This window comes from Stegostoma tigrinum, chromosome 5, assembly GCF_030684315.1.
Source record: "Stegostoma tigrinum isolate sSteTig4 chromosome 5, sSteTig4.hap1, whole genome shotgun sequence".
Taxonomy (NCBI): domain Eukaryota; kingdom Metazoa; phylum Chordata; class Chondrichthyes; order Orectolobiformes; family Stegostomatidae; genus Stegostoma; species Stegostoma tigrinum.
Genome location: NC_081358.1, coordinates 70,634,055 through 70,660,887, shown reverse-complemented (window position 1 = coordinate 70,660,887; position 26,833 = coordinate 70,634,055). Strand labels below are relative to the sequence as shown.

At 39.2% G+C, this 26,833-nt stretch overlaps 1 protein-coding gene across 2 annotated transcripts in view; it reads left to right on the top strand.

Moving 5' to 3' along the window:
• sntg1 (syntrophin, gamma 1) overlaps nucleotides 1-26,833 on the top strand; it is a 476,380-nt gene that overhangs the window by 359,100 nt on the left and 90,447 nt on the right. For both annotated transcript variants that reach the window (XM_059646062.1, XM_048528465.2), the window contains 5 exons: nucleotides 3,489-3,623; nucleotides 11,653-11,709; nucleotides 24,507-24,564; nucleotides 24,662-24,705; nucleotides 24,824-24,865. In XM_059646062.1, coding sequence (XP_059502045.1) covers nucleotides 3,489-3,623; nucleotides 11,653-11,709; nucleotides 24,507-24,564; nucleotides 24,662-24,705; nucleotides 24,824-24,865 — 336 coding nt within the window. The remainder of the gene's footprint in view (nucleotides 1-3,488; nucleotides 3,624-11,652; nucleotides 11,710-24,506; nucleotides 24,565-24,661; nucleotides 24,706-24,823; nucleotides 24,866-26,833) is intronic.

The window sequence follows — 26,833 nt, the reverse complement described above, 5'->3', positions numbered from 1 at the left end:
AATTAATGCTCATTTTTGCTTATCAAATTTCTTGCTAACAGTCCAGCTCACCATTGGTTGTGATCCCACCGCACTCACCATACAAACGAACTGTGTGGAAAACTCAACTTGGAAACCATAGCCAGCTTTATGGGTTCACTTGTTGCGATTTCCAAATGACCTCTGGTTCAGATACCAGATACCAGATACCAAAATTTCAGGCATGCTTAGGCACATGTAACCCACATCCACAGATATTTCTGCTAGACTGTATAAACCCTCATGGCACATGTCTGATCCACTTATTGGACGCTTCTGCGCTTCAACCATGTACCTGTGACAATCATTGTAATGCTGCAGCAAGGACACTTTGTACTAATGGACTAGACCAGCCTGCATCTCCATGCTCTTTGGTTCACTATGATAGTGCTCACTCACTGTAAGCCTGCCTGGATACTTGCAGTATCCCTGATTGCATTGCCCTGCTTGTTTGTGCTTTAGCTCAAATTATTGCTGTATTGCTGTGCCGTGTAGCAAAGATACAAGCTTGGTGTTGTTGTCAGCAAGTCTCAGTCAAGTAAAGAGGGGTAACCTTTGCTCAGGGATTCCCAGTACAATAAGTCAAGAGCAGCCACTAGTAAGAGTCCAGACCCTCCTTGGGGCCATCACAGACAGGATGCTCTGTTCAAAAACAGATGAGGAGCTACATGACAGTTCGCAAACCACCAGTCATGATTCTTTCTGCCCTATGGTGTGCTACTTTGCTCCTGGAATGAGAGAGATGCAAGTATTACAGAAGATAAATGAGGTGTCACACCTATAACTGATGATGCAGGCTTGCTGAATGCATGAATAGGCAGCACACAGAGCATGCAGAGTCATTTGGTATTTATTGCCTTTAGGGATCGGCAAGGATAAATGGAAAAGATGTTGCAGGCATTAGTGAGAGTGATAGAGAGGAAGCTTTGGTGCACTATCAGTGATGGAGTGAGTGTATCGGGGGAACTTGATGCCACTTATGCTGGCAGAGTTGAAAGGCACATTGTCCTTCTTCTTATAGTGCTGGCTATTCGTCCAGATGGCTAAGAGTGCTTCCACCCTAGTGAAGATTCAGATAAGGCTGGCATGGTCCAGTGTTGTGGCCTCCACTGCTGGACTTTGGATTGGAGAAAGGGGGCTTGTTGATGAATTTTGTCTGTGCACTACCCCATCCAGCAGAACCTTCCTCCTGTTTGCCACATCTTGGGCAAATATTAGAAACTGTAAGGGGCAGCTCCAGACAAATAATGTTTGTCAGATTGCACATTGGGCTTTTAAATATGATGCTGACACTAGGGATGTTGGTCAGTTTTGGTAGCAAAGTGAGTGGTGAGATATGCTTGGAAGATGGTTCGGGGCGATCAATCAGACGTGCTTCTAGCTATGAGGGCTGAAACGCCAATTAATGTGCAAGTGATTTGACTTGATTTGGTTGATTTACTGTCACATGTACCAAAATACAGTGAAAAGCTTTGTTTGTGAGTGGTACAGGCATATCACAGCAAGCAAAGCACATACAGATTGACAAGACTTAGAGGCATACAGGTTACATTGCATGCTCGATTATTTAAGAGTACATTCCATTCAACAGTCCGATAGCTGTAAGAAAGAAGCTGTTCCTAAACCTGCCTGTGTGTGTGTTCAGGCTTCTGTATCTTCTGTCTGACAAAGAGTTTGTAGGAGATCATTTCCAGGGTGCAATGGGTCTTTGATGATTTTGGCTGCCTTTCCGTGGCAGCGAGCCATGTAAATAGAGTCCATGGATGGAAGGTTGACTTCCATGATGGTCTGAGCTGTGCACACCACCTTCTGTAGTTTCTTATAGTCCTGGGCAGAGCACTTGCCAAAAAGACCATTATGCACTCTGACAGTATGCTTTCAATGGTACATCTGTAGAAGTTGGTGAGGGACCGTATGGATATGCCAAATTTCATGAGAAAGCTTGGTAACACACAGTGAGAAAACACGCTAAGGTGAGAATCACTTAGCCAAACATGATGCAAACTGCAATTTGCCGAAAATCCAGGAAACTCATTGTTTTATCTTCGACCACCACTATGATACCCAGCATATCTACAATCCAGGGCAAGATTATAAAGCATTGGAGCAGAGGTACTACAAAAGAGTAACAATATGAAATTTTAGCCCACCAGCATAGATTATTGGTGAGCTTCCAACTACTTATCCAACTAGAGTGATCTTAAATGTTGAAGCTAGCTGAAACTGAATTCTGCCTTACATGATAGCTCACTTAAAGTCTATTTGTAAAATGCTGTGGATGTGCTTGAATAAAACTCTAAATTAACACGTCTGCCACGTGGGTTGGACTGACGGAGTTCAAAACTTCCCTGTCAGGTGCCGACTTTAAACAAACCCTGCTTACTTCCCTTCAACAAGAGGAGTTGTAATTAGAAAACTAACACGGGGCAGCACAGTGGCTCAGTGGTTAGCACTGCTACCTCACAGCGCCAGGAACCCAAGTTTGATTCCAGCCGCGGGCAACTATCTGTGTGGAGTTTGCACATTCTCCCCGTGTCTGCATGGGTTTCCTCCAGGTGCTCCGGTTTCTTCCCACAGTCCAAAGATGTGCAGGGTAGGTGGATTGGCCATGCTAAATTGCCCATCGTGCCCAGGGATGCTTAGGTTAGGTGGGTTAGACATGGAAAATTAGGGGAATGTGTCTGGGTGGGATGCTGTCGGACAGGTAGTGATGACTTGTTGGGCCGAATGGCCTGCTTCCACACTGCTGGGAGTTTATGATTCTATGATCTATGATTGGTTTGAGCACACACTGGACAAACAGCTCATACCAGGGATTAGTCATAAATGGCACAATGAGTAAGGTAACATCACAAACATGAAAGACTTTTTCCAGTATCCCTTTGACTTACAGAATTCTAGTCACACCAATTAACAGTATAGGTTTTAAGCAGCAGCTGTCTGACTTTCTTCTGTATAATTCTAGTAGGCATGAGTCCTAGATATGTAAAAGCATGGTTTTCATAAGCAGCCTCCAGGCAATACCCACCAGCAACCGTCATCTCAAGCTTCAGAGTTCACTAATCAGTTGTTCAACAAATATCTGGTTTCAATGTGATCAAAGGACTTCATACTGAATAATTTGCAAGTGGCAGCCATCTTTCAGCCTTTACTTTGCATCAGAATCTCCATTTTCTAACTGAACCAGCTCCTATGGGTAAAGTTTTGATTCTTCTGATACATCTGAATATGTTCAAATTTGAACCTAGTATTTTATATAGAGAGGCATATAGTTCATTCATAGCACTCAACATTTTTTGAAAGTTTTGTAATCTGTTTTATTTGATACACTTTATGCATTAAATATTAGTGTGAAAATGAAAGTTTCTGCCTGTAATGTTTTGAAACATGAACTCAGAAAGTAAACTGATATTTCTTACAAATAAAACAATGTCAATTGTGCTTACGTTGGTTTAATCTTCTTTTGCAAGTCAAAAACAGGAATTTGTTTGCTCCAAGATGGAAGTCAAGAGCCTTTTGAAGTGCGATTGCACTTAGCAAAGGACATTTTAACAATTCAGGAACAAGACGTCATCTGTGTCTCTAGTGAAGCCATCTATTCAAGTGTAAGTAACGTTCCTTTGTTTCAAAATATTAATAACTAAATTTGTTGTTCCAAATAAATGACGGTCACTTTTTGTATTTGTATTGGAATTTTATTTTTATTGTGAGGTGTTTGCCTTTTATGATCTCATGACCCCCATATTGGGCGGCACGGTGGCTCAGTGGTTAGCAATGCAGCCTCACAGCGCCAGGGACCCAGGATGAATTCCTGCCTCAGGCAACTGTGTGGAGTTTGCACATTCTCCTCGTGTCTGCGTGGGTTTCCCCCGGGTGCTCCGGTTTCCTCCCACAGTCCAAAGATGTGCAGGCTACGTGGATCGGCCATGCTAAATTGCCCATAGTGTTCAGGGGTGTGTGGGATGCTTCAAGGGGCGGTGTGGACTTTGTCGGGCCGAAGGGCCTGTTTCCACACTGTAGGGAATTTAATCACATCATGCGGCAAACTTTTGGTCCAAGGCAAGCTTTCTCAGTTTTCAGAAGAGAAAACATAAGAAATGCTTTGGGATTCATACAATGATATCATAGTACCCTGGTGGAAACTTGGAGAATAAGACACAGCATGTGTGAAAATGACAGCAAGCATGCATCAGCACATGGCAGCAAATGCACAGCTTATTCAACGAACATTGATAAATGTCAGTGTGAGCTTTACATTTGTTTATTGAAAGAAGTGTTTTGTTCATTAAAGGTTAAGCACAAATTAGCATTCTGCCTTCTGCCAGTCTTCATGGACTTCTTCTCCAATGCTTGACTCACTGTCTTAATAGTTTTACTGTTTTGGACATCGGAGGTTCTTTTGAAATACAGCAGAAACTTAACAAGGTTTGAAAGACAGAATCTAGACACAACACTAAAGAAAGAAATTATCATTTAGAGAAAATTTTGAGGTGTACCAAGTGCTAAACTGAGCTCTTTAGTGCTTGCTTTTTACAATATTACATAGTCAACCCAAAGCTTGCAAAAAGGGGTCTGGTGCACAATTGCATTAGAAAGTATAATAGATGCTATTTTTGGTGCGAAGATCTAGATCCACATACCTAACTATCACTAGCAGTATGCCAAGCGGGCAGATCATGACTTCAATTTGTATGTGATGCTGATTTGATTCTAAAGTTCCCATTTTTCAATTAAACATTCCAGCCAGTATGTTGAATATGAGGCATCTGTAGTTCATAATCTTCATGTTGATGACTCCTTTTAGACTACAGTTGGATACACTGCATTTCATTTTCACTGCGCTACCGCAAAAGGGATATAATTCATTTTTGCTTTGCTAAGAAGAACAGCTTCATCTGAGGCCTTCTTGCCAGCGATAAGCAAGTAGAGTGAGCTTAAGAGATAACAAGGTGTAGAGCTGGATGAACACAGCAGGCCAAGCAGCATCAGAGGAGCAGGAAGGCTGACGTTTCGGGCCTAGACCCTTCTTATTTGTTTTCATGGATTGCAAGGGTCCTCATGATGCAGGTTGTCATTGATTGCATGCATCTCATGTGAATTTGGCCATTTTCATGAACAATAGGGTATCCCAATCCCTCAAACATAGGCAGAGGATCATGAAGGTCAATGCCCAATATCCTGACAAGTTTTCACAGACTGATCAAGGTTTGTTACAAGTTTGGTATAAAGTCTATACTTTTCAAATCATCCATCTAGAAATAATCTTTTATGCTTTGTTTACTTTCAGTATGACTTAATTAACTTGCATGACTGTTTTAATTTTTTGTTTTGTATATTTGCACTTCATATCACTCAACTATTTAGGTTTTCCCAAATAATATTGGGCTTTCTCATTTTTTCTAAATAAGTATCTATCTAGAAATTTGTTCCCCAATTCCTTGTTATCTTCGTGTAATTGTTGAGGAAGACTATCCTGCATAGTTTGGGATTACTTATGTTTTGGAATTTTAGATGGTGAAAATCCCCCAAAATTATTGTCTTGTCTTTTGTTGATTTCCTTAAATTGTTTGTATATTTCTTTCTCCACCATTACTGGATTGTCTTTAGCCTACCTCCATTTGTGTGATTGATGCTTTATTATCTTTTAACGTCATCTACTTGAATTCTATTTCTGTCTTATTAATAATAACAAACAAAAAAAAATGGGTGCAACTATGTTATGTAATGTACAACTATGTCACCACCCTCATTTTTCCCTCTATCCTTTCTAAATGTGTTTTACTCTAATGTTTAATTTCCAATTTGATTTTTCACTGGCTATGTAGCTGTTTTCTCAAAACATACTATTCCCTGCAGTTTCACTGCTTTTTTGCAGACATACACATCTGTAGACATGTTAACTCATTTTTAATCGTATCTTCTCCTTTTACATTTATTAATTTTTTACATTCCCATTTTATAACTATGGCCATTTAGCTTTTTATGTCTTCTCTTAGATTAATCATTTCAGTGCTTACTTCCTCTTTCATTTATACTTATTCTTATTTCTGTTTTTGTACCGTACTGGTATGTGGATGGGGTCAATTTCAACATGTTTATTAATTGCATCGGTTGTTGAAAACCAGGCCTCCAGGAGTTCTGGTGCTTGTCTTTGTCTCGCTTGTCCTAGTACTGTAACTTTGTCCCAGTCAAAATGATGTTCGACATTGGAGTATGTTGAAACAAGGGAGAATTTGTCGTGCCATTTTGGTGCAAGTTGGTGTTGGGATACATGAACACATGTGAGATAAAGACAAGCACCAGAATTCCCAGAGACCTGAAATTGGAGGCCAATTAATGAACATGTTGAAATAGACTCCATCTGCATACCACTACGATACAAAGCCAGAAACAAGACTGCCCACCATGACAGACTGAACTATATAAATTCAGAGCGGGACAGAACAACAGTGCTTCAGAGAAGGCTACACAGCATTGACGATGTCAGCTAGAAGGGAAGTGAAAAGTTTTCACAGAAACCAGTCAGTTCAGTGAACCACCGAACTACTCCAGCTGTAGACTATGGAAGGTCTTCCAAACAAGCTTTGATTTAGTTGTAAGACAGACTAGTTCTAAGTGTTTGGACAGCGATCACAGTTTAGCTTCTCAGGGTTTACAAGATAGTCAAAATATTGACATGTAGAAATTTTATCAGGTTTACAACTACTTTAAATAGAGAAAGAGAGACAGAGAGCAACAGTGTGAGAGAGACCCAGATTTGCAGCTTCTACTGAAAGCTTTGGGTGTATTTCTTTTCCTTCTTTAGTCGCTTCCTTTTTGAAACAGAAACTGAAGACTAGAAAATGTTGCTAGGCAACTATTAATGTAAGACCCCATTGACTTTTCCAAATGCCAGATTTCCCAGCAATTAAGGACAACAAATCATCTCTTTATCCCATCTCTTATCTCCCTAAAAGCTTTACATGGCAAATTTTCCATTGTAATTTGAGTGTTTATCAGCTGGTGATTCCCTGTCTATTGTGAACTTTTGACCTCAGTCCTTGGTAAAACCATGTTTAATCCAGAAATTGTCCAAAGAGTTTAATAGCTTCTGGTTTCTCACATTGGTATGTTGTCCTAACAATACTTAAAATGTCATACCACCAACTTTTCCTGCCTTTGGGTTTTTTTGGGATTTTTGTACGTTGATTCCAGGTTACGAGAAACCACACTCCACAAGTCCTCCAGGGATTTTCTCTCCATCCTGTGGTTAGTGTAGCCTTAAAAATTAAGGTGGTTCTAAATTTTCAGATGTAAATTTCTAATTAGTAATCCTTAATTTTGACAAAACAGACATGCCGTGCACCCAAACTCTATTATCAATTGTGTAACTTAGAGACTGAATGTTAGAGAGTTTGTTATGACAATGAACAAATGTCAGTCAGTAACAAAAAAACTACAGATGCTGGGAAGTTGGGGTCCAGCAGTGACTAAGATGAAAATGTTCTATTCAATATTTCCATCAGAATCTTGAAGAAATTTAATGACAATTGCCAGTCAAAACGACAATCTTTTTAGAGTTCTTGTAAGTGACCCATGATCAGAGTGCTTATAATTAACAAAATTAATAGACTTGCTGATTAGGCACCCATGATAAAATGAAAGCTCCAATGACAACGGATCCCTAATTGAACCATAATAGAGGTATTGCCCCCTCAACCAAATTAAAAAAAAACACATTAGAACATCTGGCAAATCAACCAAAATGAGTTAGCAAATAGGAATGAGCTTTGAATTGGAACTAATACATTTCTTGTGACACAAAAACAGTTCAAAATTTACTAAGTCTGCAATAGTCTCGATTTCCATTATTGCAGATCCTGTGTCTTTTATATAACTAAGCAAACTCTATTCCAATAGAATAAAGCCAAAGAAACCTTCCGACAAAATCATTTGGAAGCATTAATTTGAATTTATTTAGTACTACCCTATCTTCTCTAAGGATAGTTCTCTCTTTGTTATCAGAATTCATATGAATTAAGCAGAGGAGGTGCCATCAAACCTTCGTTGTTTTCACTTTGCTCAAAAACATTGCCAATTTCGGCCCAACTTTCAGATGCACATATAGTCATAGAATTATAAAACAAAAACATTATTTGAAAAATGCAAACATGCCTAGTGTCTTTTTCTGTTTAACTTGCTTAATAATGTTTGTTAAGCTCTCTTATAAAACAGTAACATCTTAAGAATTATTGTTGACAGCTACAACTTTTTTTTTATTTATGCATATTGCCTGTAATCTGATTTGTATCTCTATGCTTAGTGGTCTAATTATTTTTCATTGTTTGGTACAAATTCACTTTCAAATGTAGTGAACAGGTTTTCAATAGTTTAGGTAAGTGTTATTTGTAGCCTGGCAGTTTCCCCATCATGGTATTTTCTATTTCCCACATTAGAAGGCAGTCTGTCTTGTTGAAGTTAACAACTTGCTGAGTGATTATAGATTGAATTAAATGTTTACCTGCAAGGTTCAAAAATTGGGCTAAAGCTTATCAGATTAATTTCATTTTAACTTTTATCTGTTTACTCCAAGATATCTTTGTAACCTTTCAAAGGTATAAATACTTTCAAATGCAAAATACAGCACTTGTTAGAAAGCTGTAATAAAAATAGAATGCTAGAACTATACAATAGTCCAAAAAAACATGGATACTGCATGATCCACTGAGTACTTCCAGCTTTCCCTGCTTGTTTTTAGTATGTTAATCTGCTTGAGCATATCAATTCGATTGGAATTGCTAAATATGATTCTTGTCAGCTTCAGGATTGCAATATTGTTTTTTTTCTATTTGTTACCCCACAAGCAAACCTGACCTGTTTTGTTCAGGTGTGAGATTATACAGTCCAAAATCTAATGAGATGACAGTATAACCTAACTGTAACAGTTGGAAGCCTTGCATTTTGACCTTATGAGCCCAAACCAAGCAACCAAATATATATTACAATCTGACAAAGGGGCAGTAACTTTTTTTAAAAGTAGACAAAATAAGATATCCAGCAACTCAGTAAAAGAATAAAATCACAAAATTACATAGTTTTAAACAAAATGGCAATAAACTTTTCAATACAAAGTTGGAACAGTAATACAAAATGCTATATACACACAATTAATATTCTCACATTCCAATTCAACATGAGGTAAATATGGGTAAGAGATAAGCTATGATCAAGCATCCCCAAGAGCACATCTTATATTATACCTACTACATCCACTTCCTTCTTAACTTCCTCCTCCACCAACACTGCTCCTCAGTGTTTCACCTGAGAGGTGGCACAAAGAGTTTTTTTTCCCATGAGGGAAAGGATGTGCAGCAGGTAGGACACAATGCAATCTTGATACCTCGTTAAATGGGCAAACGAACGTTCCTCCTGAGCATATAAGGCAGTGGAAAGCATGCTTGTCAGTACAGGTAAAGCACTTTATAATATTTCTTATAGTAACATGATTCTTTTTGTATGCACGTTACATGTATCTACACATATATCAAGCAGACTCATGAGCTATACACGGATTAATCTTGCTACTAGGTAGCCATCTTTGGACATCGCTAATGACCATGGCCAAATGAGCCAAATACAGTTGATACAGAGGGAGATTGCAGAGTGAAGAAATCTTGACTACTGCAAGGCGTATTTGCCCTTGACCTGCTTGATGCTGTACTTGTGGTCATATACCAACTGTATGTGAAACGTTGAAATTCCTGACATGCCTGATTTGAATTACAGATTCCACAAAGCAATATGTATATAATCAATTGTAACTTGCACAATGCAAAGTCGTGTGATCACTCAGCCTGTTTGTACCTGACAAGAAGAAATCAGACTAAACTATCTGTCTGTGTCAAGAACCACAGTTGCATTGTCCAGAGGTGCACTGAAATGAAATGAAAAAATATATTGCTGCAATTTCCAGGAGGAGCATGGAAAGAACTAACTGCATTATAGTTAAGAACCATGGTCACTTCAACAACTATTGTCAAAACAGTCTTACCCAAGCTGCTTTGAGATTTTTGAGTCGTAGTTCCAACCATTGTTGGATTTCAATTGCAACCTCATTTGTGCTTTTGTTTCAAGCATTGGCCATCTTCGAAATTGAGGTAGGAGAATTGCTCTCCAAATACTCTCAGCAGATAAGACTTCCTGCTAAAATCCTTTTTCTCTCTTTTCCCCTTATCCAGTAGAGTAACTTTCCTTGTTTTTTTTCTCTGGTGTAGTCTTTCTTCATTCTCTTTGCCATTTGGTACTCCATAGTAAACCTACCAGACCACCCATGCCTGGAAGAAACTGTTTCAGTTTAAGCTTTCGAATCAAGTATTTCAACACCAATCAGACCAATTCACATGTTGCACTTACTTCAACTTAGTTTCTCCCGTCCTGTGCAGAATAAGGGGCAACAAGACTCCATCACAATCTCCTTTGTTCCAGCCCTGGTGGTGTTCTCATATTAAAGATCCTCATTAAACGTACTTCACCAGATTTCCTTTGGCCAGTCTTGTCTTTTTCCCATCTGCCGATATCCATTCAACTGCCTCACTGGCAGGTTGTGCATCTGGAGGGCAAAGTCCTACTAATCTCAATAGTCTCTGTCATAATGTCCTAAATTAAGTTATGGGTACAATGATCCATGATCAAAGGTGCTCAGTGCTTGGAGTAATATACATATGGCAGGTGTATATCTGCTGAAAGCCACCCCTGTTTTTGCTTTCAATTCTTCTGCCATCTCAGCCCATGAATCTCACCCCTAGAAAATCTTTCCACAAGTGACCTACCTTTCGTCTGGGACCTTAGTCTCTAAAATTGCATTCCCATAGCAACATGATATTGCTGTGTGAAGAAGCTGTTGATTTTTAAGTTGCTAGTAGATCCTGTTGGGAGGGATGCTTACTCCCAGGCACCTGTTTCTAGATGAAGATTTGCCACTGCCCTCTTAGGTTCACGTAGAGAAGCAGACGCAGTGGGCATTTCCCCTAATCGTAAGTGATATTCTATATACTACAGTGTTAACCAGTACCAGCTTGTTCTTGGATAGTTTGTGGTCATCATTCCTCTTTTCATGAGTGGAACTATTGGTAAAGTGGTAAAGAAAATCCACTAGTGATTCTCAATGAGAAGGGGTTCTTGTCATAAACAAGATTTAGTTTATTGCGTGATAGCAATTGGATAAAATTACATGATTAAGTTAGATATTGTTACTGTCACCTTTGGAAGACCCAGGATAAGATTTGTCCTCTAAGATTGTAAGCTTCCCCACTCAGGTCCTTACAATGTCATTAGATTGGATGGAGCTGGATGCCATTGCCAACATTAATCCTTTCATGCCTTCTACATATGCAGATGTCTTGATGGCTTTTCAGGCACCATGCAAGATACCAGTCAAACTAAAGAGCTGCCACTCCTTGAGCATAAGATGCCATACTATCGTCATGGATTTAAAAATGCATCTACAGATTCTTGTGAATCTTCCACTGAAGGAAGATACGAGTGACACCTAGAATTTGACATTTTAAATTATATCTAAATTGAATAAAATTTGAGTGCTTGAGTTTATGTTATAGTACCTAATCTAAAATCTAAATTATTATGTTCCTTCCATAGGAAAGAACAGTTTCAATCAGAAGACAGACAATTGGTGGATTTGGTCTAAGTATAAAGGTGTCTTTTTCGATTGTTATTAATTCTTTGAAAATGATTTTTATTCAATACTTAGTCCATCCTCTGCAATATCAGCAATATGTTGTGATGGCAAGAAAATCCAAAATCAGCTGCCTGGTTAGAATGTATTTACTTTGCATAATTTCTCAGCCAAAGCACTATTTGCCTCTCCTGGTTCCTCAATCAAGTAACAGTTAGGGATGTATCAATAAATGCTGCGCACAAAGTCTTAGTTATAAAGCTCAATTAACCCACAACAGCTGCAATGTGTGCTGTATCAATGAATTTTTTCAATCCTTCCCCAGAAGATGCAGCTGAGACTTTCAACTGTTTCTTCCAAGGAGAAGGTTGATCGAATGCTCAGAGTGGATTTCAATATCATGGGTGTAAATGTTTGTCTCAGGGCATGCCCAGTAACTTAACAGAGTACATAACCCATCTGTTCTGCAAACTAACAGATTTTCATCCATTGATTAAACCAGACTAGAGAATCGATGGGTTCAGTAACTGGAGAGTACTGTGCTCCACCAGATTTTCACCCATTCAATGGAGGTGAAAAATTGCCTCGTTCTTCCAGTTGAGATTTCAATATTTCTAAAGTGAAGTGCTGTAAGCTTAGAGGGGATTTGAGGAAATATTATTTCACTTGAAGGATGGAGGAGGTCTGGAATGCACCGAGTGGAAGGTTAGTTGAGATAGGCAACTTCACAACTTGTAGAAAGCAATTGGATGAGCGCTTGAGTGTCATAACATTCAAGCCTATGGGCCTAGTCTATGTAGTAGTGTATTTTTATTGGTACAGACTTGATGGGTCAAATGGCCTCTTCTGTGCTGTATGATTCTATGGTGCCTGTTTTATGCTTGTAATTGACAAACAGAATAATGTGAATCTCCTTTGGGCACTCTACTCAAGGATAAATTGGCTCGCACCTCCTGCATCCACTAGGGTATTATGAACTGCAGTGACTGGTTTGGAATCCTCCCTTAAATTTCAACTTGTCCGTTCCCCCATACTGATTTGAGTAGGTGTAAGCCATAATTACTCGGGACTGAAATTGATGAGCTACTTGTATAGCGTTGTTTGGTACCAACAGCTCATCAGGTCCACTTCAAGAAGCGCTGGACACCAGTATGCTCCTTGTTTCTTTACTACCTGAAATAGGCTGCCATGCTCCATTTGTCAGCTTGCCATGAGCTAAAATCTACCACTGGTACATAATTTTTCAAATCCATAAAACTAATACATTTCATCTTTAAAAACTTTTTTTTGTATGTAACATTGTTGGTAATCCCAAAGAAAATGGGCATATTGAGACAAGTTCATGACTTCAGAGAGTCTTAAGACCTTAAAGGTGGTGTAGCATAGTGTCATTGAGGTATGCAGCACAGGGAAAAGGCCATTTAACCAGTCAAGTGTGCAAAGGTCAAAAACAACCTCCTCATTTTCTAATTCCATTTTCAAGCACTTGGCCCACGTCCTTATAAGCTTTGGCATTGCAAAAGAGGGCTTCTGCCTTAACCATCCCTACAAGCAGTGAATTCTGGATTCCTCCCACTTTCTGGGTAAAATAAAAAATCCTCACACCCTTTGATAAATCTCCTGCCTCTATATCTATGCCCCCTGGTCATTGATCACTCCTCCATAACAAAAGTTTGTTCCTGTCTATCCTCTCCATGCCCTTCTAATTTTATTCATCTCAATCATGTTAGCCTTGATTCCAGCATCAGGCTATTGAGTTCACAACTATCATGAATTGCATCTCATCTGTGGATCTCTCTTCTACAACACCAACCCCTGCCTCCCCAACAGCCTTCCATAATCCCCCAAATCCATGCTGCCATCTTCTACTTTCTCTCCAAAATCCACAGACTGGACTGCCCAAGCAACTCTTTGTTTCTGCTTGTTCCTGACCCACGGAGCTTATTTCTTCATACCTTAACTAAATTTGTTCTCCCCTTGTCCAAATTCTCCCCACTTACATTTGTGATCATTCAAATGCTTTACATCAACTGCCTTATTGTCATCATGGACATGCAATCCTTCTAGATGTCCATTCCCAGCGAATGCTCTTCGGGCTTGTCATTGTTCCTGGAAAAAGGGCACGAACTGTCCCCATCCACCCCCTTCCTTTGACCCTGGCCAAGCTCATTGTCATTTTGAACAATTTGTTCTTTAACTCTTCTCACTTTCATCAGGTCCACATGGACCCCAGTAATGCCTGTTAGAACAGCAGATATTACTCTAGCTGTGGCTGAACCAAATTTGCATACAGTTCCAGCATCACCTCCCTGCTCTTAAACTTTGTGGCTTACGTAATTGAGGAAAGTATCCCGTATGTGTCCTTAACCGCTTTAGCTACCTATGCCGTTACCTTAAGAGACCGGTCAACATGCTAACCAAACTACCTCTCGTCCTGAGTTCTCCCTGGGGCCCTACCAGTCATCATGAATAAAGATATTGAGATTCTAATCAAGAATAAGAAATAATCATGTAAGATGTAGACAACTGGGGTCAAATGAATCTCTTGAAGAGTATAAAGTGTGTATGGGCATTCTTAAGAGGGAAATATGAAGGGCAAACAGGGGATATGAGGTAGCTTTGGTAGATAAGGTTAAGAATAATCCAAAGTGATTTTACAAGTACATTAAGAGCAAAAGAACAACTAGAGGGAGACTAGAGCTCCATATAGATTAACATGATTGTCTATCTGTTGAAACTCAGGTGATGAGAGATATAGTAAATGAATATTTCACATCAGTTTGACTGTAGAGAAAAAAGTAGAGGCTAGACAATGCAGGGAAATGAATTTTGATTATTGTGAAAATAGCTCACATTACAGAAGAGGAAGTGCTGGAGGTCCTAGAAAACATAAAGGCGGGTAAATCTCCAGAACCTGATCAGGTGTATCCCAGGACATTGTGGGAATCAGGGAAGAAATTGCAGGACTCCTAGCAGAAATATTTGTATCTATAACCACAGCTGAGGTGTCAGAGGACTGGCAGGTGATTAATGTGCCTTTATTTAAGAAAGGTTGTAAAGAGAAGCCTGGGAACTACAGACCTCTGAGCCTGACATCTGTGATGGGTGAGTTGTTGGAGATGATTTTGAAAGATAGGATTTACATGCATTTGGAGAAGCAAGATTTGATTAGGGATAGCCAGCATGATTTTGTGTGAGAGAAATCGTGTCTCACAAACTTTGATTTAGTTTTTTGAGGAAGTAACCAAAAAGATTGCTGAGGGCAGACTGATGGACATTGTTTACATGGACTTTGGTAAAACCTTTGACAAGGTTCCACATGGTAGATTAATTAGTAAAGTTTGCTCACAAGGGATCCTAGGTGAAGTTGCCAGTTGGATACAAAATTGGCTTGATGGTAGAAAACAGAGGGATGTGGCGGAGTGTTGTTTTTCAGACTGGAGGCCCGTGACTGATGATGTTCCATGGGGATCTATACTGTGTCTACTTTTGTTTGTCATTTATATAAATGATTTGGATGACAACATTGGACGCATGGTTAGTAAGTTTGTGGTTGATACCAAAATTGCTGGTATAGTGGACAATGAAAAACATTACAAAGAAATCTCAATCAATTGGGTCAATGGGCTGAGGAATGGCAGATGGAGTTTGATTTGAATAAATGCAAGGTACTGCATTATGGTAAAACAAACAAGGGCAGGAATTCTCCAATTATTGATAAGACCCTGGGTTGGGTTGTTGAACAGACAGACCTAGAGGTTCAGGTACATAATTCTTGAAATTTGTGTCATGGGTAGACAGGGTGGTTAAGAAAGCATTTCGCATGGTTGCCTTAATTACTCAGACATTTGAGTATAGTAATTGAGATGTCATGTTGATGTCATACAGGATATTGGTGAGGTCTCTTCTGGCGTACTGTGTGTAGTTCTGGTTGCCCTTCTGTAGGAAGGATGTTATTAATTTGGAGAGGGCTCAGAGAAGATTTACCAGAATGTTGCCAGGAATGGAGCGTTTGTGTTATAAAAATAGGCTGGGTAGGCCGGAACATTTCTCACTGGACTGTAGAAAGTTGAGAGGTGACATTATAGAGGTTTACAAAATCAGGAGAGGCTTAGATATGGTGAAAAGCAAGAGTCTTTTACCTAGGGTGGGAGAATACCTAGGGGTAGGGGCAATATTTTTAAGGTGAGAGGCGAAACATTTAAAAAGGACATGAGGGGCAACTTTTTTGCACAGAGTGGCTCCTGTGTAGAATGAACTGCCAGAGAAAGTGGTAGATGCAGGTACAGTTTCCACATTTAAACGACGTTTGGAGAGATATGGGTCAAATGCAGGCATGTGAGACTAGTTTAGTTTGGAAGCATGTCTACTGTGGACTCTTTGGATCAAAGGGTCTGTTTCCATGCTCAGAAGTCAGACAATGCCAGGTAATAGGCCAACAGGTTTATTTGAAATCACAAGTTTTCGGAGTGTTACCCCTTCGTCAAGTGAAGTGAGAGAGAAGCATACAGACAGTGAATTTCTAGGCTGAGAGATCATTGGGCAGAGGGATGAAAAAATCACACAAATCATGTGAGTGGACTGTCGACAGGCCGAATAATAGATCTCCACAGGTGATCAAGAGTCTTTGCTTACACCATCTAACACTCTTGATACCTGCAGAGACTTCTTATTCGGCCTGTCGACACTCAACTCACCTAATTTGTATGATCTTTTCATTTCTCTGCTCAATGAAAAGATCATACACTTTAATGTCTAACATTCATTCTGATTTCAGATATCCTCCTCGACTTTTTAATCTTTAAGCATGTTTTGATATAATCAATCCGTTTATTAGCCCAAACTCAGTACTATCCTTTCTAATCACAACATGTTTGTACCTCACAGGTCCACAGTACATTGTTAAGGTCAATGATAATGATGAAATTCATTATAGGTTTCAGTCTTATTGGGATTTCCCCAGGGTCTGCAGAGCAGTCCAACGCCTTACGCAGATCTGCCTATAAGTTCCCAGAGTACTTACGAAGGTAACTCTAGAAATATTAGGTGCATAGGTGGTCATCATCCAGGATTCTACAGACTCTGGAACATTCCCTCAGATTGGAGGGTGCTAATGTCATTCTAATTCAAAAAAGGAGGTGAAGAGAAAACAGTCAATTATAGATCAGTGAGCCTAACAACAGCAGTGGGGAAAATTCTCAAATCTGGTATCAAGCATTTTATAATGGAACATTTAGCAAGCAGTGGCAGCATCAGACAGAGTCAGCATGGATTTATGAAGGAGAAATCATGCTGGACAACTCTGTTGGAATTCTATGAAGATGTAACTGGCAGAGTTGACACGAGGGAGCCAGCTGAAATTTGGACTTTCAGAAAATGTTTGACAAAGTCCCACATAAGAGATTAATGTGCAAGATTAAAGTGCATGGGAAGTGTATTGAGATGGATAGGAAACTGGTTGGCAGAGGGGAAACAAAGAGTAGAAGTTAATGGGCTGTTTTCAAATTAGCAGGCTTTAAGTAGTGGGGTGCGATAGGGATCAGTGCTGGGACCCCAGTGGTATATATATTAATGATTGGGACTGGGGACAAAACGTGACATCTCCAAGTTTGCAGATGATAGCGTGTTGTGTGCGAGGGTGAACTGGTACGAGGATGCAGAGATCCTTCAGCATGATCTCGACAGGTTGAGTAAATGGGCAAATCAATGGCAGATGCAGTATAATTTGGATGAAGGAGAGGTTTGGAAGCAAAACCAAGAAAGCAGATTACTACCTGAATGGCTGTAAATTAGGAGAGGGGAGTGTACAGAGAGATCTGGGAGTTCTTGTGCACCAGTTGCTGAAGGTAAGCATGCAGGTTCAGCAGGTGATAAAGAACGAAATTGGTATGTTGGCCTACATTGCGAGAGGTTTTAGCAGGGATATGTTTTTGCAGTTGTATAGGGCCTTAGTGAGACCACACCTGAAATATTGTATGCAATTTTTGTCTCCTTTTGTGAGGAAGGATGCTTTTGCTCCTGAGGGATTGCAGCAAAGGTTTACCAGTCTGATTGTAGGGGTCCGTGTCTGACGATGAGGAGAGATTGACTAGGTTGAGATTGATTTTGCTAGAGTTCTGGATGATGGGAAATCTCATAGCAACTTACAAAATTCTAACAGGACTGGACAGGATAGATGCAGGGAAGATATTCCTGATGGTGAATGTGGCCAGATCCAGCGGTCACAGTATGAGGATTTGAGGTAGACTATTTAGAATGAAAATGAGGAGACATTTCTTCACCCAGAGAGTAGTGAGCCTATGGAATTCATTACCATGGGAAATAGTTGATGCCAAAACATTGAATATACTCAAAAGGCAAGGAAATGTAGCACTTGGGGTGAATGGGATCAAAGGTGAAAGCAGGATTAGGCTGTTGTTTGATGATCAGCCATGATCATGAAGAATGGAAGAGCAGGCTCGAAGGACCAAATGGTCTCCTCCTGCTCCTATTTTCCATGTTTCTGTACTTGTGTGCTTCTCTCTCACTTCCCCTGGTAATATTCGAAAACTTGAGATTTCAAACAAACCTGTTGGATGATAACCTGGTTAATAAAATGTGAGGCTGGATGAACACAGCAGGCCAAGCAGCATCTCAGGAGCACAAAAGCTGACGTTTCGGGCCTAGATGAAGGGTCTAGGCCCGAAACGTCAGCTTTTGTGCTCCTGAGATGCTGCTTGGCCTGCTGTGTTCATCCAGCCTCACATTTTATTATCTTGGAGTCTCCAGCATCTGCAGTTCCCATTATCTCTTATCGATGATAACCTGGTGTTGTCTGACTTCTGACTTTGTCCACCCCAGTCCATACAGCCACTTGTGCTTTTTTTATATAATTTGAAACAGATGTAGAGAATTGATTTCAACTTGATCAGACTTCATCTTATTTAAAGTTCAGATAGAAACATCTGTCATTAGCCAACTACATAATCACAGTATGTTGTCTTGGTCACAAAAAATGACTTTAAAAATAATGATCTTATGCACCATTTAATGTCTGTATGTCTGTAATGTCTGTCACGATATGACAGTATACAACTAAAAAGCCTAGAGAACGTTAAATAATGATGATGCAAGAGCACTAAAGTCAGCAATACAAGAGCATTGAAACTACCTTTCCATGGAAAAATACAGGACTGGTGTACAGCCCACCACTAAAAATAGGCAAAACCGATAGCTCATTTTTGAAAGTATAGGAAAACAATAAGCAGAGTGGAAAAGAATGTCATATTGTGTTGCACTATTATCCAAGCCCAATTTAAACTGAGCCCCTGCAAATTTTTCCAGTTGTTGATGGGTGGTTAATACAAGTTAAAGCTGGTATAAAATAGGGAAGTGGAGGAACATTCTTTCTTTACAGATCTAAAAGATCAGAAAATACTTCTCTATATAAATCTTAAACATGAACCATCCATTGTCGTGTAAGGATGGCTGCATTTACTGTGTAATGAAGAGTACACTATAATTGAGAATTGCATACAATTAAATCAGTGATTAATCTAAAAATAACAAGATTTGAAAAAAAATTCTTACTGACCACAGAAGAAATCAAAAGAAAGCAGTAAACAATCCCAAATACAATGAAAATGTGAGATAATACTGCCAGTAACAGCACTATTTTAGAGTTCAGCTGCATGTCATTCCTTAGCTTGTCTCTCATTTGAATACCATATCTAGAGATACAATGCAATGAGATCTCTTTTGTGCCTGTACATGTACCTTATAAGAGAATATATGGTGACTCAACTCCACTGTGGTACAGTGAGCACCAGAGATTTCCAACCCTTGACAAAAGTAATTTCTCCTCATCTCGGTTTTAAATCTTCTACCCCTTGTAGAGCCGTAAAGCCATACAGCACAGAAACAGGCCCTTTGGCCCAACTTGTCCATGCTAACCAGATTTCTAAAACTGGAACAGATATCCAACCTCCTGTTGGATAATGGGCAGAAATGACAAACCTCTCCAATTGTCGTCTCTCCAGTTGAAAGGTCAATTGCTGAACTGGTTACGAAAACCACAGGTGAAATCAGAAAGATAGCATAAACTGGACAACAAACTTGGAATCTAACTTTTTATCCCTTGATACAATAGATCTACAAACCAAACTTTGTTCTTCTGATTATACATCCATTGTATAATCAGCACTGCCCCTTTTGTAAGGATGGCCAAAGCTTTGCAGTCAGCAGCAAAGGGTCAGCACTTAGAGCATTAGAACATAAGGACTAGGAGCAGGAAAACGTAATTTAGCCCCTTGAGCCTGCTCCACAATCAATAGGATTATGGCTGATCTCATCTTGGCCTCAACTCAGCTTTCCTGCATATTATCCATATCCCTTTAACCCATTGCTAATTAAATATCTGGCTATCTTCTCTTAAAAAGACTTGCTCTTGACTTTGAAGAAAACTGTCCACAAAGATCCGGCAATCTGAGTGATGTGGATTTCCCCTTTCCACACGTTAATTTGAATGGTAGTGCCAAATCTCGGGAATCACCGGCATCCAACAACAAAACTTTATGTCAACAACAGTTAGAGAAGGTAAATAGAACCTCTTATAGTTCAATTTTTATCTTACAGAGAGCAAAATAAAGACTTGGAACAGAATACACTCAAATAACAGTAATCTTCTTTATGATTGCCCCCCAAATCAGCAAATTTTCTGGCCAGAATTCCAAGTCTGACCCGATCCAAATGCTTTCAGTGGAAGAAACTAGAGAGAAATCTACTCAACATAACAGCAGATTTGCAGGTTAATACACACCTCTTTTTGTGGCACTTAGTACCATACGTAAGTTTATTGAAGGTCCCACACCTACTTTGATAGCACCTGAAGAAAGGTCAGTGTGTGAGGTCAGTGTGAGATCACATCGCTGGTGGGTAGCTAATGGTGTACTGTGCCTGATAAGTATAGGAGTAGATGGCAAGTTGTTAAGGTATTAATGTGCCAGTTGGATCAGAGGCTAGGCTGGAAGATGGGTGTCACATGGGTGAGTTGGGCAGAATACAAGGGAGGCAAGAGGGTGTGGTGACAGTTGGGACAGTTGGGACAAGCGAGTAGGCTGTCAAGTGGGTGAAGTGTGCAGGGTGCTGGACAATTAAGACAATAGTGTACCAGATGAATGAGCTGTTAATATTGTAGAGATTATGGGCTGGTGTGTAAAGTACATGAACATTTAGGAGAGGTAGAGGGGTCAGGAAGTAGTGGGGTTGGGTGAGGGGTGGGTGTGAGGTGCTATCTAATCAGTATGTGGGTATAGGTTAGAAGGGAGGTGGAGGTGGGGCATGATAAAGAATCAGTTTCAGTCAGGTCCAGAGTGTTGTTAGACCAAAAAGATGGGATTCAGTCCAGGTTAGGAGGTGATTGGTGTTATTGAGTTGAGAAGGATCATTGATTGGTTCGGATGATAATTTAATAATTAGGAACATAGGAACAGGAATAGGCCATTCCACCACGTGAGCCTGTCCCACTATGCCATAAGGCCATTGTTGATCTGTGGTCTAACACCATATAACTGCCTTTGGTCCATTTCCCTGAATATTGTTGCTTAACAGCTCTGGAGTTGGAATGTGCTAAATGCAGTAATTTCTCTTGCATGACTAGTAAGCATAACTGAGTCAGGACCCTTCAATTCTCTGACTTTAAGGCACTTTTTTGTTTGGATGATTCTAAATGGAGAGAAATTCCCATTGGAATATTCACTTTCTCAGGCGGTTCCCTCAAAGTGAGCTGAGTCAGAATTCCCACATGGTCATGGCGTACAACTTCCATTGAAATATCTAAGTCATAATAGCAATCACTTATAAAATAGATATTGCCATCAATGGAATTTTTAAAATCATAATTGGAGAAATTTGACATCCCACAATTATATTGCTAGCTTTTCAGGAACAGGGAGAATGTTGATCAGAAATTAAAACTTAGTTTGTGATTTCTTTAAAAGAAGATCTTTTAACAATTTCAATATTTCTAGGTTTTGTTTTTAAGTGATTGGAAAGGTGTAAATAGTGAAATTTCAGACTAAATCAAGTAATGTGAATGAGCAGAGAATCACCGCACACAACTTTGGATTTCCACGTTTAACTGTACATATGGCATGCCAGAAATTGCTATTCATTTTTCAGTTGGGACGACAGTGAATACTAAAATACTGTATTATTACAACCAGGAAGTCCAGGTCAAAAAGTGGCTGGAGTCCCGTGCACTTTTCTGAACAGGTTCTTTTGTCATTCGAAAGCAAAATTTCTCAACAGCAGTTTTGTTCAGCTACTTTGGAGATAACCCTTTTAAGCAAACTCAGAAAAGAAATAAACAAAGCTGAAATTCATAGAATGAACCTTTATATCTTTCCTAAAGTGAATCCCTATTGAACTCCAAACATTTCACTCAAAGGCCTTGCTTAGGTAATTAGCTGCTTTTGTTTTACACAAGCTCTGCCTTGTTGGCAATGAAGGCCTGAGATTAATAATATTTAGTAGAGGCTGTTAATTATCAAGAAAACAATATCTAGCAAGATTTTGAAGAATTCTACATAAATATAATTATGAAGTTACATAATGCTATTGACTACACTTCAAAGGCCTAGGAAGCCTATTTCTCTTGGTAGTCCCTGTTATCATATTGCAATTGAGACAAAACGCTGTTAATATGTGTAAACGAATGAGGAGTGAATCTTTAACTGCCATTATGACTTTGTTACCCACTCACTTCCAGGTGTATGAAGCCATGGTGCTCATAGCTGTGGATCTCATTCAGCCTGAACAGTTGATGAGTGACTTCCAGCGTCTAAAATTGGGCAGATCTATTGACACAGATATGTATCAGTAAAGAGATTCTGAAAGCATCTCATGGTAGGATGGAACAGTCCAAAGTAAGGGATAGCTGAGTTTGATTTATTAAGTCATTACCTACATTGCACCAAGTTTTCCTAAGATTTGATTTGTTTTGCTGTTTTTCACCATAAATAGTTAGAAGATAATTACATAGCTCTGCCTCTATTAAATGAGAATTACTTGCCTGCATTTAAGTCAATTCTCACTCTGCTTACAGTTAGAGTGGACTCATGGGTTTGGCAGAAATATGATATATTGGCAGAAATATGATTTATTAATCCAAGATCAGATTTAACCTCGCAGTTGTTAAAAATACATGAATGATTCAAGTATGAAATAAGTATGCACTTAAGTATCTTATAAGTATGCACTTTCTGCAGCTGGGATTTTAGATTTTTGAATTGCTATACCTTGACCTGGATTTTGCAATAGTAATGATGGTAACTTGCAAATCATTACTCCTCTGAAGCTGACAGCAATTTTGATAATCCATATATGCTTTATTAAATTTGGAAAATCTAGAATTTACTGTCAGTGACACTGCTAGAGTGTGCTGTTGAAGATTCCCCAAATTGCAGTCAATAAAAATGTATGCAAATTTGTCCTTTTACACAAATAGTGTCGCTGGAAATGCCATGGAAAAATGTATACCTTGGTGAATACAATGGTGCCATGTTTTTAATTTTTACTGAGTTATCACTGCTGAGAAACTGTTATGGTCCTGCAAAATGTAATTTAATATTGTAAAATGTCAGATTTCCCCGGTTTTGATATTTCAATTTCTACCTGAATCCCATCTGTACATAAGTTTTAAGACAATAAGGTGTGGAGCTGGAGGAGCACATCAGGCCAGGCAGCATTAGAGAAACAGAAAAGTTGACATTTCGGGTTGGGACCCTTCTTCAGTTTTATTAGTTTTAGTTTTAGTACATCAGTTTTATAAAAAGTACATTTAATTAACTATTTGATAACATCACTGTTTCTGAGTATCTGATAATCCTTTTAACTTGGCAACAGATCCAAGCTAACATCAGGAAGAGGGAGATCAATGCTACATTAGAAATCCTTTTATAGATCTTGGTGAGCAGATTTTTTTGAGATCAGGTGTGAGTCATGTTGTTTTCGCCTGATTGCAAAATCCAGACATGTATGTTTACGTCCACTGAAATGATCTGAACCCATTCCCACTCAGGCCATGACAGTCTTAACGTCATGGTTCTCCAGAATTTCTTTTCAACTAAACAGTCACACATAGTGTGGCCCTCTGAGACAAAAGTCCACATGTTAGCATTGCTGAGCTGTTCACGCCTTTCAGAATCTTACTGCCAAATAGAAGACGGATCTATTTTTAGAGACTGCGTGACCCTCTTTATATGAATTCTGTGTTCTGAACTTCAGGTTCTGAGACCAGCTATAATTCGATCTCCTGGTTAGATTTCTATTTACCCTTTGCTTTTTAAGTTTTATTTCAATAGTAACGTCATATCAATTAGACATTACTCAGTACTAGCTACTACTTTTAGGATGCCCAATATCACCTTTCAGAATAGTCCCTTGTTTCACTATGGAATTAAGTGGACATTCCCAAAAGAAAATGCAGGCTTTTCTGCAAATCACAAGGATCATCACAATTGTATCATGTTAATGCAACAAAAGCCGATCCCAGTCCTTGGGAAATGGATAAAACTTTGTTGCACATATGCCCATTAAATATTGGCCTTGCCGACAATATCAACATCTAGAGAATAAATTGAATGAAATACAAAAAAAAACCATAACAACTCATTTCATTTACTTTCCACAACCGTGTAATGTCACTGGTTTTATTTAAACTGTACATAAGTAATTAAAATTGATCACCCATATCAATGTACTTAAACAATCAATCATGATTGAAAGTATCACTGATATCTTCTATCTGCAATGTTATCTTCCAATTCTGTTTCGTCAGGGTGGAGCGGAACACAATATTCCAGTGATTATATCAAAAATCTCAAAAGAACAGAGAGGTATGACATATGTTGTATTAATTTTCCATTAATTTTTAGATCTCCAATTGAAATAATTTGACATGGCTTCTTTCTCTCTCTCATCTTACTTATAAAGCTGACCTGTCTGGCTTGCTGTTTATTGGAGATGCTATCCTTCAGGTGTGTACGCAGTCTGGTTTTTGAATTAACATAATACTGCTGACCACAGATAATTACAGTGAATTTAGCTTTGTCAGCAATATCTTTTCTTCCTTTCCTGCTTTCCCTGCACCATTAGATAAATGGAATAAATGTTAGGAACTGCAAACATGAAGAAGTGGTGAGTACACAACAAATTTTTAATTTTAATCCTTTTCTTTTACTGTTAAAAAATAACACATTAGAATTGAATTCATCCAAAAATGCATATACACTTTGACAGCTGTGTTATTGGTCATCATTTCAGAAATAAGCACCTGGCAAATTTAGGTTTTCCATTTTCCAGGAACATTTTTATACCAAGAGGCAAAAATATCCATGTGATCATGAAGGGAAATCCGCTTTTATTTATTAAAGTAGGGAACATTCTGAAATCTATTTTCCATATGTACCAGGACTGCTAAAGTTCAAAATCATCCCATGTTGTACTTCAAAGTGACAATTACAGTTGTCTTGGATATATGCCTCAGATATAATGATAGGTAATTCAGAAAATATCATGCTTTCCAAACTTAACTGACACACACACATTTTGAGCTTTACGGCTTTAGAATTCCACATAATATAAATGTTGTGAATACAACAGCACATCAGAGGCCAGTAATTCTGCATCTATTAACCCACCTCCTAACTCACGAAAACTCGTCCACCATCTACAAGGCACAAGTCAAGCACATCATGAAAGACTCTCTACATGTCTGAAGAGTGCACCTCCAAAAACAGTTACCAGGCTTGACATCATCCCAAGACAAAGCAACTTGCTTGATTGGCCCTCCACCAATGAAACACTGTGTACCATCTACAAAATGCATTGTAACAACTCACTATAGCTTCTGAAATAGTGTGTTATAAAACCGCAGCCTCTACCATTTAAAAGAACAAGGGCAACAAATTTGTAGGAACACCACTGTAGGGAGCTACTGGGAGAGGCCGAATAGACAATGGCTGTTTTCCCTGGAACGTCAGAAACTGAGACATAACATAATAGAGGTTTATAAAATCATGATGAGCATAGATAGGGTAAACACACAAGGTTTTTTCCCTGTGGTGGGGAAGTCCAAAACTAGGAGGCATAGGTTTAAGATGAGAGGGGAAAGATTTAAAAGGGACCTTAGAGGTAACCTTTTCACGCAGACGGTGGTGCATGTTTGGAATAAGCTGCCAGATGAATTGGTGTATGTTGATACAAATAGAACATTTAAAAGACATCTGCATGGGTATATGAATAGGAAGGGTTTAGAGGGAAATGGGCCAAATGGTGGCAAATGGGACTAGGTTTATTTAGAATATCTGGCTGGCATGGATGAGTTGGACCGAAGGGTCTGTTTCTATGCTGTACACCTCTATGACTCTATGATCACAACTTGCAAGTTCCCTGCTGAGCCAATTACCATTCTAGCTTGGAGTAATATCGCTGTCCCTTCATTCTCATTAACTCAAAATCTTGAACTCTCTCCTTCACAGTATCATCTTTGTCTAAGGACATCACTGCAGGAGTTTCTCAGATGTAGAGTTCAAGGCCCAACCATCCTCAACTGCCTCATCAATTATCTTCGCTCCATAATAAAATCAGAATTGGGGATGTTTATTGATGATTGCACAATGTTTAGTGTCATTCTATCACTCCTCAGATACTGAAGCAGCATATGTCCACAACCCGGTCAACGTCTAGGCTTGAATGATAAGTGATGAGCAATGTTTTCAGGAAATACCGACCTTCAACACAGGAGAATTTAATTAACACGCTTTGACATTCAACTGCATTGCCATAATTGAATTCTCCCACTATCAACATTCTGGGAGGTCACAATTGAACTGGACCAGTCATATAAATGCTGTGCCTACAAGAGCAAGTTAGCGGCTTGGAATTCTGTGGTGAATAACTCGCCTGATCTCTTCCCAGTGTTTGTCCATTTTCATAAGCAAAGCATAAGTAAGGAGTCTGATTAAAAACTCTCCATGTGCCTGGTTGATTGCAGCTCCAACAACAGTCAAGAATCTTAATACAATACGGAATAAAGCAGCCTGCTGAATTGGCATCCCATTCACTTTATCATTGAGGCACAGTGGTATCAGTGTACAACATTTA